The sequence below is a fragment of the Tenrec ecaudatus genome, chromosome 18 (genome assembly GCF_050624435.1).
Source record: "Tenrec ecaudatus isolate mTenEca1 chromosome 18, mTenEca1.hap1, whole genome shotgun sequence".
Lineage (NCBI taxonomy): Eukaryota > Metazoa > Chordata > Mammalia > Afrosoricida > Tenrecidae > Tenrec > Tenrec ecaudatus.
In genome coordinates, this window is record NC_134547.1 from 21,491,770 (window position 1) to 21,510,239 (window position 18,470).

General features: G+C 56.1%; 2 protein-coding genes across 2 annotated transcripts; both read left to right on the forward strand.

Moving 5' to 3' along the window:
• Positions 1–3,139: 3,139 nt before the first annotated feature.
• Positions 3,140–14,545, forward strand: GAPDHS (glyceraldehyde-3-phosphate dehydrogenase, spermatogenic). Its single transcript, XM_075537641.1, has 11 exons — positions 3,140–3,206; positions 6,559–6,766; positions 7,514–7,610; positions 7,790–7,896; positions 10,912–11,002; positions 11,100–11,218; positions 11,666–11,747; positions 12,211–12,362; positions 12,527–12,689; positions 14,267–14,364; positions 14,473–14,545. The coding sequence occupies exons 1-11, from the start codon at positions 3,140–3,142 to the stop codon at positions 14,543–14,545; spliced, it is 1,257 nt and encodes a 418-aa protein (XP_075393756.1).
• A 472-nt stretch (positions 14,546–15,017) lies between these two features.
• Positions 15,018–17,234, forward strand: TMEM147 (transmembrane protein 147). The gene is made up of 7 exons (XM_075536332.1): positions 15,018–15,172; positions 15,283–15,352; positions 16,215–16,274; positions 16,365–16,501; positions 16,631–16,715; positions 16,814–16,935; positions 17,033–17,234. The coding sequence occupies exons 1-7, from the start codon at positions 15,096–15,098 to the stop codon at positions 17,154–17,156; spliced, it is 675 nt and encodes a 224-aa protein (XP_075392447.1). The 5' UTR covers positions 15,018–15,095; the 3' UTR covers positions 17,157–17,234.
• Positions 17,235–18,470: the final 1,236 nt, after the last annotated feature.

Here is an 18,470-nt window from a genome sequence, read left to right on the forward strand (position 1 = left end):
TAGTTTACTGTTGGTATATTAAGACTATTACCCATGCTACACCATGCTTCAAGACAAAAGTTCATTGATTTGTAATTAGAAATAACTATTTTATAATATGTAATTACATATTGTTTTGTGATTCCTTACTATGCTTTAATTATGTTCAATCTGGAACAATGAAAATACATCCTGCAGATCAGATATTGACATTATGATTCATAACAGTAACAAAATTAGTTATGAAATAGCAATGAAAGTAATTTTACGGTTGGGGTCACCACTACATGAGGAACTGTGTGAAAGGGTCGCGACAATAGGAAGGTTGAGAACCCCTGCTCTAAAGCCTGTCCATCTTGTTGCATATGTACCTTCCTGCCACATGTGTGCCTCTAGCGCCTCCCCTTCCAATTGCATGTACACCCCTAGCTCGTCCCCATCATGTTACATGTATGCCTCTAACACCACCCCTTCCTGTTACATATGTTCTTACCATGGCTTGCATGTCTGAGATTATATAAGCTCGTGAGAGAACACATTACACTCTATCTGCTTGGCCCTGGCTCCCGGAGCCATGGCAGAGGTAAGCACCCCCAAATCTTTTGTATGTCTCCTAATTTCTTCTGCCTCATTCTGGTTCCAGTCGTCATGGAAGAGGGGAGCCCTTGCATGCCTTGTCCCAGGTCTCTTTCATTTACCCCTCACTTACACAACCGCCCCCTTGAACCCATTCAGTTGTGGAGGCTGGTCCCACACACAGAGGAACTAGCATTCCAGAAGATCTGGGCCCTGAATGTCAGGCGAGCATAGCTTTGATGCCTTATCTGCACAAGCAAGGTCACAGAAAGGGCATAGGCTGGGATTTCTAGTGCAGATGAGGTCCTTAGTAGAGGAGGATGGCGCTTGGGAATGGGTGTCTTCCGGGAATAAGGAAGTGTATTGGGTTTCTTTTCCTAGGGTTAAAATTCCCTCTTAGGATCTTCCTTACATTTCAATACAGAAACATTGTACAAAACAAGTTTGCTGTTAGTGTTTGTATCACCAGGTTTAAGCAATTTACAACTAGGTTTACCACATATTCAATCATTAAAATGAATAATGAGCATTATTATGGACCCCAGGAAGAGCCCTGGTGGGGAAGTGGGTGGTTACCTGTTGGGTTGCTAACCTAATAGCAGCGGCCCCAAGGGAGGAAAACAAGGCTTTCTCGTCAGATTACTAAAGATATGGGTGCTATAGCAAAGGGTGGTGTAGAAACTAGATGGTGCCCGGCTATCAGAAAGAATAGCAGCTGGGGTCTTGAATTCTTTTCTTTTTTTTCTTCTTTTTAAAATCATTTTATTGGGGGCTTGTATAACTCTTATCACAATCCATACATACATCCATTGTGTCAAGCACATTTGTACATTTGTTGCCTTTGTCATTCTCAAAACATTTGCTTTCTACTTGATCCCTTGGTATCAACTCATTTTTTTCTCCTCCCTTCCCACCCCCTCTCCCTCATGAGCCCTTGATAATTTATTAATTATACTTGTCATGTCTTACACTGCCTGTCATCTCCCTTCACCCACTTTTTTGTTGACAACCCCGGGTCTTAAATTCTTGTCTTCAAACAAGCAGCCAGCTGAGTGAGGCATCAACTAAGTCCACATCAATGAAGCACACCATCCTGTGTGATCCAAGGATTGTCAATAATAAATACCAAATCTGGAGGAGGGAATGGTATCGGAGCTTAAATTGTGAACATGTGAACACCTGGTTTGCAGAAGGCTGTGGATGTTGGTGGAAGTCCCAAATCCATTCACAGGCTCCACACATAGCTTCTGATGAATCCCCTCTGAACACAGACCAGGGGTGTGCTACTCTGGGTAGACGAGAGAAACAAATTCATAGACACTCATATGTATATAAGACAGTTTTATAGAAAGGGTAATTGTACATTAAGAAAGCATCCCCATCCCACAAAAAAGAAAGCATCCCATCCCAGTCCAGATCAAGTCCATCAGGCCGATATTAGCCCATATGTCTGATACAAATCTGTAAAGTAGTCCTCTTCAGACTTATGAAACACACGTGCAATGATGCCAAATGCAGGAAGAATACAGGCCAGTGGGTTGGAAGTCTTCTGGAGCCAGTGGCATTGTAAGCATCTCAGCGCTGGCAGGGGTCTCCACGTGACTCCTCTAGTTCCCAGGGCTGCATCAGGGTAGGTCCATGTGGCTTCCCCTGGGGGATGTCTCACAGAGAGTCTCCTGCCTCCATGGAGGAAATCCTGGAATCCCCAGAAGCCTTAGAAGACCTTGCCCACACAGAGGCCTCATTGGCTATATCCTGATTGACAGCCTAGACTCCACCCCTATACCCCCATCCTCAAATTGACACGATTATGTAACTACCAAAGGGGTGTGGAGAGACTTGCGACAGAGAGCATGGGGAAGTGGGTGACAGTTCGGTTAAAATCTAACAGCTTATCCTTTATCTCCCTTTTGGTCCATTTTTAAGTTCTCATTCTTTAAAATTTTCTGCTTTTCCACTGAGGTTTCTCTCCACTTTATTTTGTTGTTGTTGTTGTTGGTGGTGGTGGTGGTGTTGGTGGTGGTGGTGGTGGTGTGCATTTTCCGGTATGTGAAGTCCAGGGTGGGTGAATCTGGAGAGCCAGTGGCTGGTCTCGTTTCTGACTGTGGTCTGGTCTGGTTTCTTAGGGGTGTGGAAAGGGAAGTTGGGGGCAATGGGAAGTTAATAACAAGGAGTACAAGAAAGAAGAAAATGTTCTAAAATCGATTGTGGTCATGATTGTACAACTCAAAATAAAAGACAAGAAAAGCAAGACAGGTGAGGCTTTCTATCGCAGTAAAGAATTACAGCCTCTGAAACCCTGAGGTCAGCTTGTTGAAAAATGGTCACTGGTGACGGACAGAGTGAGGACTCTCTCCATGGTCGGTGGGGAAGAGGAGGGAGGGCGACCCCCATGAGTTTCCATCCCGGTTAACACCCATCCTGAGGACCCTGCCGCTCCCGGGTGCCTACGCGCAGCACCGTCTGTGACGTCACAAGACGCAGTGGCGTCACAGGCAGGAGCTCCAGGCTCGCCCAGCGCCGGGCATCTCAGTAACATCACGGCGGGTCCCGGGACGGCTGGGCCATGCGACCTTAGGAGACCATGTCGAAGCGCGACATCGTCCTCACCAATGTCACCGTTGTCCAGCTACTGCGACAGCCATGCCCAGGTGAGGAAGGCGGCGGAGTGGGCCCAACAAGAGAAAGCACGGTCAGGGGTCGCACCTGCCCTGCACGGGCGCTTGGTTGCAGCTCGGTGTCCAGGTGTGGGCGTGTGCGACAGGCAGTGGGCGCAGGCGCTCTGCACAGGCCCCCTCCCCTCCTCCCCACCGCCACCCCCACCTCTTCCATCCAGGTCCCACCGCCTCCTCCCGACCCCACCCCCGCCTCCCACCTCCCCTCTTCTCACCATCTGCTCTTCCTTAGCAAAGTGGCTTTGGGAGCCCTGGTGGGGGCCGGGGGACCCCCTCCCTCAGTAGGGTGGGCCTGGCGTGACGTGTACAGGGTGGCAGGTGCCAGGCAGAGGCTGAGCCAGAGTGTATTGAGGAGGGGCCCACTCTAAGGAGAGCTGGGGACTGCTGGGGTGCTTTAGGCGCGGGTGGTCTTTGCCCTACCTGGTGCACAGGCGGTGGCGGAGGGCAGGCAGCGGGAACAAGGCCAGACCACAGACCCTGGAAGCACCCGGGTGGTGGCACTGGAAACCGGACATCGCTTTTCCATGTACTTCAGGGACAGCCTGAAGTATGAAATCAAGGGCGCGTGGATCTGTAGAGACAGTAACTGGATAAATGGTTTCGGTATACACACACACACACACACACACACACACACACACACACTGCAGTCATGTGAACCTAAGTCTGCTGGGGGGTGGAGGCACGTGACTATAGTCCCCCGACTGTCCCCTCACTTCCCAGGGACAGGGCACCAGCTGGAAAGCCTCCCTACCACGTGGTGGGAGGGTGGTGGGAGGTGTGGGGCATGACTTGGGTCGCACCAGGAGGTGGTTAAGGGGACCCTGGAAGATGCCACAGCAGAGAGGTTCCTGACCCCCTCGGCTCGTACCCCTTTCTGCCTCGTTCCTCGCTCTGTGCCCGCGAAGCCCTCTTTTCCTTGCCATAAAGTGCAGTCAGGCTCAGTGCCCTGCCTGGCCTTTCACCCCCCAGGTCATGAGCCATCACGTTGGCGCCTCCCTGCTGGCTCCTTCTCCCTTCAGCCCGTAGACCCCAGCCCTAGAGTGCAGGGGCGGGCGAGAGGTGAGACGTGGAGAACCACCTGAATGTCACTCCACCCCACCTCCACACTTAACCCAGGTAGCTAGCCCCTCCTTGCAGTGAGCAAAGGTAGCCCTCGTGGCGGAAGGATCCCAAATGGCACTGCTCACTGCAAGGTGGGCGGGGCAGCTCCCTGGGAGGAAAAGGAAGCTAGATGTTCCTGTAGAGGCTGAGCCTCAGAGGACCCACAGAGGCGGTTCTAGGACTCACTGGCAGGGATTTGAGAAACAGGGCCCCAGGAACGCAAACATCCTCAAGGCCACCAATAACCACGGGGTCACTGTCCTCAATAAACAGTGACTCATACCTTTTATGAATTGGTACTATCGCTGGAAATGCCCACAACCCAAACCTGGCCACAAGGTCTACCAGTGGCCAGGAGACCTCAGCAGATGGCTGGCTACCATTCAACCTCCACCTCCCACCAGCCCCACCCACCTCCCAGGAGCCTTTTGAGTCTGATGTCAAAAATGTCAAAAGCAACTCCCACCTCTTTCTCTCTCTCTCTCTCTCTCTCTCTCTCTCTCTCTCTCTCTCTCTCTCTCTCTCTCTCTCTCTTCTCTCCCTGCAGCCAGTGGGAACATTCATAATGTCAGACTGCCTGCCCCCCTCCCATCCACTGGTGACAAAAAGCACCCTCTGCACCTCCTGGCCCCAGCAGTCTCCAGGTGGGGTTGGATGGGCCACCCAAGATGCTCTGGAGCCAGAGTTCAAAGAGGCTCAGTCACTTTGGAGAGAACTCACCACCTCCAATGACTGACCCAGGGCAGCTCGAAGGCACACTCTACTGCCCAGGTCCCTCCCCTCCCCTCCCCACCACTGTCTCACCATCAGGCCACTCTCTCCCCTGTCACCCCTCCTCTCTTTAAGTCCTCCTCCTCGGCGAAGCACACCTCCAAGCCCAGGTGTTTGTGAGTGCAGCGTGCGAGCAAGCATGTGTTTAGAGGCTGGTCATTCTTTCAGATGTTGTCACACACACACACACACACACACACACACACACACACACACACAGTCTTCCCCATCCCACTTCCAAACCTCCGTGAGGAAAAGACTCAGGTGCTGAGCTCAGGGAAGACCTACTGGGTCAGACTGCCCTGCCCTGAGAACGGCCTCACAGAAAGTTTTTGCATCAGAACGAGGTAGGGACCAATGGGCTAGGTCCGGAGAAACCTCGGTGGCCCAGAGGTTAAATTACTTAGTTAAAAAAAAAATCGACTTGGCTGCAAACGGAAGTGTCTGTGGTTTCGACCAAGCCACGGCTCCCCGTAAAGATGTACAGCCTTGGAAATCCAAGGCTGGTGGTTCTACTGTGTCCTCAGGGGAATTGGCAGGCGATTTGGAATTGGCAGGTGCGGTTCGCAGGTTTGGACTAGATGCGCACACATCCGTGGAGATACAGAGGTAGACTCATCCTTAGTCCAGCTTCAACACGGTGGGCCTGTTGTTAGGCACTGTCGGGTCGATTCCCACTCATAGTGACCCCTGGGACAGGGCAGAACGGCCCCAAGGGGGTTTCTGGGCTGTGACATGATGGGAGCAGATTGCCACATCTCTCCCCTGTGGACCTGCTGCGTCACCCCCAGTGCTTAACCACTGAGCCACCGGGGACAAGTATTATTTCCATTTTCTATGCTTTATTGATCTATATCATTCACGTATCATACAATTCAGTCGTTCAATCCTATTAAAAAGAGTTCTGTAATCAGCACCCCAATCAATTTGAAAACATGTCCTTCTCTCTTGGACCCACTGTTAGTAGTTCCCACCAGGCTGGGGTCCACAAGGTCAGCAGTTCAAAGCCACCAGCTCCTCCACTGGAGAAAGAGGGGCTTTCTACTACTGTAAAGGGCTACAGTCCTGCGACCTCATGGGGCCAGTTCGACCCTGGCCTACAGGGTCTCTCTGATTTGGCCTCAACTCAACGGCAGTGAGTTTGGCTTCTGTTTGCCCCTGCCATACACCGGAGACTCTATACATCCAGTTACTGCCTTTCGGTATGTACCTGCTGTTCTAAGTGCCTGCTCACTGGAGCAGCATCTCCGGGGGGTGGGCCCTGGCACTGACTGACACCGCTCTCCTAGTCTGGAATCAGGTCGGCTTGAAACGCGGGGCTAGGCCCACGACGTCGCAGGCCAGGAACCAGCAGCAGGTTCTGGGGGGCAGTTGAATCGCTAGCCCTCTGATTGTGTGGCTCATGGTTCCTGCCCTACGCCCCACATCCCTATGTCCCTCTCCCGCTTCATAGTGGTCAGACCACCACCGCCACCTGAGCCCAAGGTTGAGGCCGAGCCAGAGCCCCCACCTGAACCCAAAGTAGTTGCTGAGGAGCCTGTAGAAGATGAGCCGCCGCCACCGCCACCATCACCACCGCCACCACCGCCACCCCCACCACCACCACCACCCCCACCTCCACCCGCACCGGTGAAGAAGCAGTTGACTGTTGGCATCAATGGGTGAGTGGGTCTCTGCCCCCGACCCCTGATCTTTCCCTGGAGCCTCAGAGCCATATGCCTCCTCTGGTTACACACTGGGGCTGGTTACACACTGGCATCGAATGAGCCAAGGACTCCGGGGCCATGGATCATGGCATGCAGCAGTGTGATAAGACTGGAGAGGAGGACCGACTTTCTCTGGGAGAAAGTGACATTGGAGTCAGGCCTGAGTGACAAAAAGCACCCGTCATACATGCAGCTGACTCAGGAGAGCAGCAATGGCTTTTGGGGGGAGGCACCGGGCTCGCAGTGTTCAGGGACGGCAGCCAGTCAGTGTAGCTGGTGGCGAACCAACCGGGCGGGGTGGAGGAGGAAAGTTAAGCCCAGGAGTTGGGGTTTTGTTTTCATGATCAAGAGACTTGGAGGATTTAGGACAAGATCTATCACAAGAGACTTGCCATTTTAAAGACCCATTCAGCTCAAGGTGGAAAATTGGGGGGGGCGGGGGCGGCGGGGAGAAACCATAGGAGAAGGATGGACAGAGAGGAAGCAGGAGACAGAGTTATGAAACTGGAGGGGGGTCATCTGGACAAGAAATGCTGGTGACCCACACATGGGGGTCTCCTTCCCTCAGATTGATGATACCCACACACATACCCCCAATCCCCTTGAATGGACCTGCTCCTCACCACCACCCTCCTGTCCCACCTGCTCTCTGCCAGACGATGATTTGAGGATGATCCTTACAATCCTTGTCCCCCCGGGCAGATTTGGACGCATCGGCCGCCTGGTGCTGCGTGCCTGCCTGGAGAAGGGTGTTAAGGTGGTGGCGGTGAACGACCCCTTCATTGACCCAGAATATATGGTGAGCGGCAGAAATCAGGTGGGCGTGCAGGGCAGGAGCAAGGTGGGGAGGTGGTTCCGGGGAGCTGCCGGGCAGCCCACATGTGGGCAGCCCACACCTTCCCCAGTGCAGGGCTCGGGGAGGCCGCTGGCCCCTCTGTCCGTGCGGCCACAAGGCTAGGGCCGTTCTGTCTCCTGCAGGTATACATGTTTAAGTATGATTCCACCCACGGCAGATACAAGGGCAGCGTGGAGTGCAAGAACGGGCGGCTGGTGGTGGACAAGCAAGAGATCAGCGTTTTCCAGTGGTGAGACTCGCCGCTGGCCCAGGGAAATGACCCCAACAGGAGGCGTTCCCAAACAAGGCCATCTCAGTGCCGCCCCGTCCCTTCTGATTCAGAGCGGCCTTGTCTAGGGTTTCTGAGGCTGTCGATCTTTACATGAGCAGACAGCCTCATCTTTCCCCCGTGGAGAAGCTGGTAGGTTTGAACCTCTGACCAGTTAGAGTGACTTCCCATCGCCCTACCAATAGGATCCCAGCACTAGGCACCCCACCCAGCAGCCTCGGTCACACTGACCACCTAGCTCCAGCCTGGGACCTGTCTCACAGTGGGTGTGAGCGAAGGAGAAGGAGAAGGAGGAGAAAACTAGGAACACCAGCACCCGAGTCTGTTTAAATTCCCAAGGGGAAATGGTGAGAATCACCCCAAAAGGGTCAGCCCACAGTGGAATCCCATGAGGTGGCGGTCAGACAGACCTCCACCCTCCAACCAAGCCTCTCCCCCTTTTGTTTTATATCAATCCTGGCCACGGCTCTCTCTGCTTCCCATCAGGGGGTCAGTAGCCCGTGGTCATGCAAAGCTCACAGATCCTACTTAGGGTTTATTGAGGAATTACTAGAGTACAATTTGGGGGCGGGCCAATAGGCCACCCAATTCAGGATCACGATCACGAAGTGTATAGGCCGAGTCTTCCTCCTACAGTGCAGACCACCTCTCCCAGGTGGTCTCCACAGGGCAGGCCTCCTCTCGGCCCCACATATGGGCTGTGCCCAACACCCCGACGACAAGTTCCTCCTGACCATCTGGTCTGTCCCTGCCAGCTCTGGCATGGGCCCCTTCTGGGCCACTCAGTGTCTTGACCAGGGTTACAGTTTTTGCTTGTAGGGTTTTTTGGGTTTTTTTGCCTGCTTCTGTCTGGAAAAACCTCTGAGGTCAGCACCTTCTACACCCATTCCTCATGTATCGACATGGTTAGGTTCCAAAAACCAGGTCACTGGGCAGCAATCGATGTCGTGCACAACGGCAGATGACTACATCAGATCGCCAAGTGGAGGTTGGTTACATCACTGCACACGTGCCAACCCACGGATGATCAGAACTGTCACCTGTCAGGGCCAGCAGGACCCTCGCCTCATACCATGCAGCCAGTACTGCCCGATGTATGTCATTCATTTCTTGTTCTTTTTCTACTGTTATTGGAAATGCAAAACGTCAGCTAAGTCCACAGTTAAGGAGTTGGGTCAATTTCAAGAGCTGGCCCGCCCATCAGGGTCAGGAACCAACCAATCCCCTCTGAGTAGGCCACAGGCACTTCATTTACATAGGAGGCTACAACACATCTCATTTGCATATCCCATCGACCAATCCCTGCCAGGTGCCTGCCTGCAGCCAGGGCCAGCCAGAAATATCATACCCAGTTGTTCACAGCTGACCCAGCAAGTGCCAATCACCCTGGACAAAAGTGAAACCCCTCCAGGGTAGAAAACCAGGGCCAAGGTAGCTCCCAAACTCTCTCCAGCTGTTGCTCCGGCTGGTTTTCCGGAGAACCAATTTGCCAAAGGCCACACAGAGAAACCCACTTCAGCATATTGGGCTTCTGAATGCCCACTTCATCGTTGAGGCTGATGTTACTATTCATCCCTCATTTAAAGGTGCTCGGTCAAAAGCACTGACTGGCTGTTTCATATGGTTCAACTGCATTTTCAAGATAATCAGAAGAAGGAAGAATATACAAAATGGAAGGGAAAAAAAAGGCAAACCCACCTACCTTCCTAATGCCTATTACTGCCTACTGCTGGCTAGGAGCCCTGGTAGCATAGTGAATTAGGCACTGTGCATCTAACTGGAAGGTCTGCAGTTCAAAACCACCAGTCACTCCACAGAAGACGAGGCTCTCTGCTCCTGTGAAGACTGACAGCACTGCCCGGCTGGGGGGGGGAGGGGGGGCTGCTATGATAGCACTGAGTTTGGTTGGCTCTGCTATGCGCCCCCCCCCCCCCACACACACACACACCTCAGTCTAACCTCTCCTCAGCCCTGGGCTGTGTCCAAGGCCCGCCCCTCCCCAGCTCACCTCCCTCAGTCCTTCTCTCTTTCTTGCTGGGCTTCCTCGGGGCAGCTAGTGGTTTCGAGTGCTGGCCTGTGGGTTCGAAGCTCGATGCATAACCACTAGAGAGAGGGGTGGGGTGGGCTTATACTCAAGTGAGGGGTGTCAGAGGGGGTGGGGTGGGGACAGAACGTCATTGCGGACAGAAGCAGCTGCTGGACCTGTGAAATGCCACCCACGGTGCCAGCAGCACAGTCACGTCTCCGACATTGCCACCCCAACCTGCACAGCACCGGTAGTGCAACCGGGGTCTGCTCCCCTTTCTCCTTGCCCCTCACGGCCCCCAATGTGCCCCCAAGCACCTCCCTCCCTCTCTCCCCAGCCCACTCTGTGGCCTCACCTGTGTGTCTACTTGACCCTGCCCGCCCCCTCCTAGCCCGGTAACCTTGAGCAAGGGATGAAACAAACACCCCTGCGCCTGTTCCTTCAAATACGATGGAGCTGGGACCCACCAGAGTTAGCACGTGTGGGAGGTGGGGGCGTGTCCGGTGAGGCGGTCTGCTCTGGGAAAGCCCCCTGCTTGAAAACCCCACGGAGCGTGCAGTGAGTTGGGATCCACTTGAGGGCAGTGGGCTGGGTTTGGTTCTGACGTCCAGCTCGTTGCTGCCCTCTGGCGGCAGCCCGCCTGCTGCAGGAGCAGAGGGGCTGGGAAGGCTGGGGGTGCCCAAGGCAGGTCACCTCTGGGCAGCCTGCAGAGAAAGGGTCTGGCCTGCCCAGGAGTAAGTAGCCTGGGGTGGTCCCCTGAAGGAATGGAGGCGTAGGTTGAGTAGATGACAGCTTATATCCAGGCCAAAACGTGGCTCTCAAGTTGGGGCAGTGTGAGAGACAAAGCCGGCATGGAAGGGGGTGGGGTGGGACAGCAGGTGGCCTGTGGCTGCAGAAGGTGGGACCTGCCCAGGAGAGGCACTGGCCCACAGCTGCGACTCCATCCACAGCAAGCAGCCCAAAGAAATCCCCTGGAATTCAGTGGGGAACCCATATGTGGTTGAGTCCACAGGCGTGTACCTCTCTTTAGAGGCAGCTTCGGTGAGTGCCCCCCTTTGAGGCTGGCTTGACGGGAAGGGGGAGAGGGGTGGGGAGGGGGCCCGGAAGGACCTTATGAGCCCCTATGCACCCTTCCTAGAACCACATCACGGCGGGGGCCAGACGGGTGGTCATCAGTGCACCCTCCCCAGACGCGCCCATGTTCGTCATGGGTGTCAACGAAAAGGACTACAACCCCAACAGCATGAAAGTCATCAGGTAGCTGTGGGGGGAGGGGGGGGAGGGGGTGCAGAGCTGGCCCAGAATATGAAAGTGGAGCCCACGCTGGCCTCTGATGAGGGTAGGGTGGGTGTCAGGTCTCCCCTAAACCTCTCCCCACTCTCCGGAGACCCCTAGTGTTTCCTCCCCAGGGGGGAGGGGCGGGGGAGGCATCCACCTCTCTCCTCTGAGGTCAGACTGCTATCATGTCAATGTGGCCCTGAAATGCCCTGAGGGAAACGCCAGGCTTGGGGAGAGCAAGCTCGAAGCACCTTCCCTTGCCCCACTTCCCCTGCCACCTTCATTCCGATGGCACCTTCAACGACAGGGTGTTCAGAAGACCAAGTCCTGAGGGCATATCCCCCCCGCCCCCCTCCCCGAGAGCAAGGTGAGGGGGGGTCACTGTGCCCCATCTTATGATCCTCCTATGCACTTGGGTCATTCCAGCAATGCGTCCTGCACCACCAACTGCCTGGCCCCCCTGGCCAAGGTCATCCATGAGAAATTTGGGATTGTGGAAGGACTGATGGTGAGTCACAGACACAGGGTTGAGTACTCAGGAGACCCACCACCCTGGGCAGCCCGCCCTCCTGGCATAATGGGCTACAGGTTGGGCTGCGAACCACCAGATGCTCCTCTGGAGAAAGATGAAGCTTTCTACTCTCAAGAAGAGTTACACCCTCGAGAGCCCTCAGGGGCAGGTCTAGCCTGCCCGACCGGGTCGCCATGAGTCGGTCAGAGGGGCTGGAAGGCAGTGAGTCTTCCTTAGGGGTTGGCTTATTGTGTGGAGTTGGGAGGGGAGCCTCAGAAGTGGAAAGAGGGGTACTGGTGGGCAAAGTCTTTGGAAATCCTCTGCTGATCTCCCACGGGGCTGGCCCCTGGCACGCCTCTGCCCCTGCGAGGGCCTGTGGTGAGGGGCTCCACGTTGGAGTCCCCGCCCCACGGGCGCTCAGGAGCAGCGAGGCCTCACCTCAGCCCTCTTCCTCCCCAAGACCACAGTCCACTCCTACACAGCCACCCAGAAGACCGTGGACGGGCCCTCAAAGAAGGCCTGGCGAGATGGGCGGGGTGCCCACCAGAACATCATCCCAGCCTCCACAGGGGCTGCCAAGGCCGTAGGCCAGGTCATCCCGGAGCTGAAGGGGTAAGTGAGCAGAAGGCTGCAGCCAGGGAGGAGGATACATTCCAGGAGGGTTGGGCCGGCCCCAGAAACCTTGGGGTGAAGGGAAAGCAGGGCCCTGACCAAACCCCAGGGGGTGCCGGGTGAAGCCCCTGGGTGGGGACTCCTGTCACTGATGTTGTCTGCAGGAAGTTGACAGGCATGGCCTTCCGAGTGCCAACCCCAGACGTGTCTGTGGTGGACCTGACCTGCCGTCTGGCCAGGCCAGCCCCATACGACATCATCAAAGAGGCCATCAAAACGGCCGCCAAGGGGCCCCTGGCCGGCATCCTTGCCTACACTGAGGATGAGGTAGGGTTTGAGAAGGGATGGTGGGAGGCACCCTCTGGGGGAGGAAAGGTGGATCCCTCCAGGGCACCTCATGGAGCTGCAGGACATGTCAAGGTTGTAAAGGGAAGCTGGGAGGTCAGACCTCTTTTCTTCCTCCCTGGGGGCGGCCACATCATCTGCCTCATTTCTTCCAAGAAGTACAACCCACGTTTCTTTGCCTCACCTGAACTTTCTTATCAGTCACTGTTGACTCCAGGCACCAGAGGCGGGAATGTAGGGGCTCTCTCTCCAACTCCCTAGCCCTCCAGGCCCGGCCCAAAGCAGGCACTCAACACCCACTCAGTAAAGGGAAGACACACTGCTGTTTTCAGCACTGGCTCAACCAGGTCATGGTCAAGGGCCTAGCCTGGGAGGAAGGATGTCACCATCACTTTGTGCCCTGCCCCCCCCCCCCGTTCCCCTAATGCCATCTCTGCATGTTCACCTGGGTGCGGTCTCCCTGCATCACCCCCTGCCAGCCCACTCTGACAGCCATAGGCTGTGACCTGGTACCTCTCTGGAGTGCAAACCTCCAGACTTTAAATCAGTGGCTCAGTGTTTAACTGTTTCCATTGCCCAGAGCTCCTGGTCTCTCGGCACTTTGTTACTGTTGCAGCGTTGAGTTGGTTCCCGTGCACCAGAGAATAAAATGCTGCCCCCTGCTGTACCGTCCTGACAATTACACTGACGTTTGAGCCTATTGCTGTAGCCGCTGTATCAATCCATCTTGTTGAAGGGTCTTGCTCTCCTTGGTCACCCCTCTACTTGACCGAGCCTAATGTCCTTCTCGAGGGACTGGTCGGTCCTGACAACATGTCCAAAGTACCTGAGACGACGTCTAGCCATCCTTGCCCCCAAGGAGCATTTTGCTTGTAGTTCTTCCAGGACAGACTGCTTGTTCTCCTGGCAATCTGGGTCACTGTCAGTACTTCTTCTGCGGCACCATGGTTCAAGCACAGTGATTCTGCTTCATGCTTCCTTATTCAATGTCCAACTGTCACATGCACATGAGGACATTGAAAATACCAGGGCCTTGGGTCAGGTGCACCTCAATCCTCAAAGTCACCTGTTTACAACAATTTAAGAACTTGTGCAGGACTGGCTGAAGTCCCTAGAGCGCCTGTGTCTGTCGCACCTTCCACCCTAGACACTGAGCTGGGGCCTCTCCGTCAGCCAGGGGCAAGTTCATGGCCACTCCCCACAAAAGGCCTCTCCTCTGTGCCGCCTGGGTCAAATTCCCTGCACTGCTTCCAGGAAGTGGGGTGCTTGGTACAGTGTTAGGGTGTTGGCAGGCAGTGCCCTTTGGCCAGTCCCCCGCAGGCAGAACCACTGTCTCAGACCCTTCAGAGCGCGTGGTTTGTTTGGGGTTTTTTGGTGACAACTTCACCCCACCCCACCAAGACACTGGCTCAGAGACGGGAAGTCGCCCAAGGGTCACACAACCCATGAGGGAAGCAGAGCCAAGACTAAGAGCTAGAGCTAAGAATCCCAAGCCTTGAGCTGCGGGGGGCGGTCCTTGTGCAACTCCTCACATTTATCTTTGAAATTCTGGTGCCCAGGTGGTCTCCTCCGACTTCCTCACGAATCCCCACTCCTCCATCTTTGATGCCAAGGCCGGCATAGCGCTCAACGACAATTTCGTGAAGCTCATTTCCTGGTAAAGGCTCCAGGAAGGAGTCACAATAAAAGTGGGGGGCGGGGGTTGCAGGAGAGGGTGCGGAGGGCCAGGGCGGCCCTGACCACCTCACTTTCTTGCCCCGCCCAGGTATGACAATGAATACGGTTACAGTCACCGGGTGGTCGATCTCCTGAACTACATGTTCAACCTAGAAAAGTGACGAGACACGCGCCATCCCCCTCCCCCCCACCCACTCTTTTCCTCCCTCCTGACTTCCCTGGTGATCTGCATCGCCCCTTCCCCCGAGGGAAGGTGGGCACCGTACATGAGGGACCTGGGCCGCTTTGCCAGCTGGTGAAATAAAAGATACCCAGCCGGCGCACATTGTGTCTTGAGTCTCTGTGGGCCGGTAACATCGGGCTCGGGTCCGGGTTCAAGTCCCCCAGCCCCCCTCCTTTTTTGACGCGATCGGCGGCCTTGGGTAAGGGTTGGAACCTGCCGTGGGCGCGGGCCGGTCCCCCCAAGTCGGGGCCGGAATACAGGTGTTCACCGCTATAGCCGCCCAGGGCCGGACACACCCACCAGCCCTGCCCAGCCCCGCCCCTCGCTCTGACGTCACTGCCCGGCGACCTCCGGGCCGGAACTACGACTCCCAGAAGGCTGCGCGCGGGCCGCGGGCGAGCCAGGTGGGCGCCGGGCGCCGGCGCTGGTGACGGCGGGGAGACGCGGCCTCGCGACGGCCGCGCCGGCGGGACCGGGCGGCCGGGATCATGACGCTGTTCCACTTCGGCAACTGTTTCGCCCTGGCGTACTTCCCCTACTTCATCACGTACAAGTGCAGCGGCCTGTGAGTGCGGGCGGGCGGACCGACGGACGGACGGGGTGCGGGGCGGGCGGGCGGACCGACGGACGGGGCGCGGGGCCCGACGACAGACGCCTCACCGCCTGCTCCCCCAGGTCCGAGTACAATGCCTTCTGGAAATGCGTCCAGGCCGGGGTCACCTACCTCTTTGTGCAGCTGTGCAAGGTGAGAGCGGCGCAGACCTCCGCCCCGGCCCCGGGAGCCTTTCCCCGCCGCACGTGCCCCCGCCCGGGGCTGCCCCCGGGACTCTGCGTCCGAGCACCAAACTCTCTCCCAACATGGAGAGTCCGACCCAAAGCAACCCTCTATAGAGGGCAGGGTAGAACTGCCCTGTGGGTTTTCGAGAGTGGAATTCTTTACGTCCCGGGACCTCTTGTCTGGAGGAGAAGAAACTTCAGGAGGGTGGCTTGTCTTGAAGAGGGTGTGTGTGTGTGTGTGGGTGTGGGTGTGTGTGTGTGTGTGTGACACAACCCTTTTAATGGAGACAACCTCACCTGCAGGGTGTGTGTGTGTGTGTGTGTGTGTGTGTGTGTGAGAGAGACACACACAGCCCTTTTAATGGGGACAACCTCACCTGAATGGTTAAGAGTCTTGTATGTTAACAAAAACCCCACTGCCATCGAGTTGATTGCAACTCAAAATGAACCTTTGTGGCGTTTCTGAGCCTGTAAGTCACTTAAGAGGCCCCAGCATCTGCTAGGGGTTTTGAACTGCTGGCCTTGCAGTTAGCAGCCCAACGTGTAACCCCCTCTGCCACCAGCTCCCCATGGTTTTGAGGACTAAACCCCCCAGACTTCCCACAGGGCAGCCAGCCCTGGTTCCTGCAGGCCAGGCCCAGACTCACCCCCGCACTTGCTCTGCCAGCCCTCTCAGGCACCTGTACTTCTGAGCCCATGTCTCCCTCGGCCCCAGCAGGTGGCCTTGCTTCAGCTGCTCCCAGTGCCCTACACCTTCACACACCAGCCTCCCATACCAGAAGGCTTATTAGTCCTTTCACCTTGGCGTGACCTCCGCTTTCTCTCCGCAGATGCTGTTCCTGGCCACTTTCTTTCCCACCTGGGAAGGCGGCATCTATGACTTCATAGGGGTGAGAGGGGAAAGGGAAAGCAGGGGAGGATAGGCATAGGTCCTTCACCCCAACCTGCCTCAAGCCGCAACCCCACCCCTGGGCCCACAGGAGTTCATGAAGGCCAGCGTGGACGTGGCCGACCTCATAGGCCTGAACCTTGTCATGTCCCGGAATGCCGGCAAGGGGGAGTACAAGATCATGGTCGCTGCCCTGGGCTGGGCCACCGCAGAGCTCATTATGTCCCGGTGGGTGTGTGCGTGCACCCAGACTCCTGAGGGAGGACGCCTCGGGGGCAGGGGGGGATGGACGAGGGCAAGGGTCCGGCTTGGGAGAGGGAATGGAGACCAGAGAAGCCTTCGCTCTGCTCTCCTCAGCTGCATCCCCCTCTGGGTCGGAGCCCGCGGCATTGAATTTGACTGGAAATACATCCAGATGAGCATCGACTCCAACATCAGTCTGGTATGCTGGCCTGCCTCCCTCACACTCGTACCCCCCCCCAACTCAGGCATCTCTGCTGGTGGCCATATTGCCTAAGTCCTGGCCCTGTCACCCTACAGGTGCATTACATCATCGCCTCTGCCCAGGTCTGGATGATCACGCGCTACGACCTGCACCACAGCTTCCGCCCGGCCGTGGTGGTCCTCATGCTCCTTAGTGTCTACAAGGCCTTTGTCATGGAGTGAGCTGGAGGGGCCCGAGGGCTGGGTTCACGTGGGGGTTGGGGAGCAGGGGCGAGGTATCGACCAGTTCCTCATTGCGATGCTCTTCCTCGGCAGGACCTTTGTCCACCTCTGTTCCCTGGGCAGCTGGACAGCATTGCTGGCCCGAGCGGTGGTGACGGGGCTGCTGGCCCTCAGTACGCTGGCCCTGTACGTCGCTGTGGTCAACGTGCACTCCTAGGCTTGGTCTTCAATCCCGCCTGTTTCAGGCCTGCTCTTGCTTCTCTCCGGGTTTCAGAAAAGTAAACAGTATTTGGAACGTTGGCTCAGCCTCTCTTTCTCTCTGGAATGATCTCTCCCGGTTCCCCGGGGTGCTCAGTGGATGAGCAAGCGAGCCCGCCTGCCCGCTTGTCCTTTGTGGGGGAACGCCCAGGACTCCGTGTTTCCCTGGATCCGCCTGAAGGCTTGAACAGCAGCAGAAGCCAATGGAGGGAGGGCTCCTGGGGGCATCACCTCGCCCTGTCACTCTTGCCTTGGCACAACCTGGCCCTGCCCCTGCCGGTGATCTGCCAGGCTCTCAGTTCCAGTCTGCCCCTCTGCTCACCCTCTCTATGGTGACCAGAGAGGCCTCCTGGCCAGGTCACTAGGGAACCTTTCCTGTTCGTGACCATCTTGTGGCTCTTCATAAGGAGCCCTGGTGGCGTCGTGGTTAGTGGTTGGCTGCTAACCGCAAGGTCAGCAATTCGGAACCACCAGCGGCTCCTTGGGAAACGCATTCTACTCCTGTACAGAGTTACAGTCTCAGAAACACAGGGCAGTTCCGCTCCGTCCTGGTCAGGCTGAGTCGGCATCAACTCGATGGCAGTGAGGAAGTCGCTTCAAAGCCCATTGCATTATGGAGGGTCTCGTGCCCCTGACTGGCTTTTTTGCCCTTGACCCCTCTGAAGCCGCTTCCTGGAATAGCTTGCCCCATCTGTTGACGAAATCTTATTCTCTCTCAATGTAGGCGTGGAAGCAGGACGACCATGTGTGAGTGAGCACCCCTGTCTCTGGTCTGTGACCCTTAGATCAGGTGCCTGGCCTGATTCTTCTCAGTGCCAGGTACCAACCAGAAACCAGACATTGCCATGAAGTCATTTCTGACTCCAGCAGCCCAGCACAGAGACAGCCAAGTAGCAGAACCACTGAGCTACCACCTGGGATGTGCTGGATGCCACTCCTTCCCCAACCCCTCCTTTGTCCTGCTCATTTTTACCACCACCCTCTCCCTAGGGAAATATCCAAAGCAGGACTTTGGGTACCAGGTTTATACCTCTCCATAGAAACCTTGCCCACCAGGATGCTGTTCCCCAGGCCTCATATTGTCAGCTGCCTTCCCCCTCACCCCTTTACCAGGTTGTTGAGGTGCCGCCATATGGTACTTGGCCTTGACATGGGGAAGCACCAAGGATAGTTCTGTGGATCTGCCGTGGCAGGCTTGGGGTTCTACAGGAGCACCCGCCCTCAACGGGGCGAGCCTCCTCTAGCTCCACTGCCTCGCCCCGGGGGCAAGATG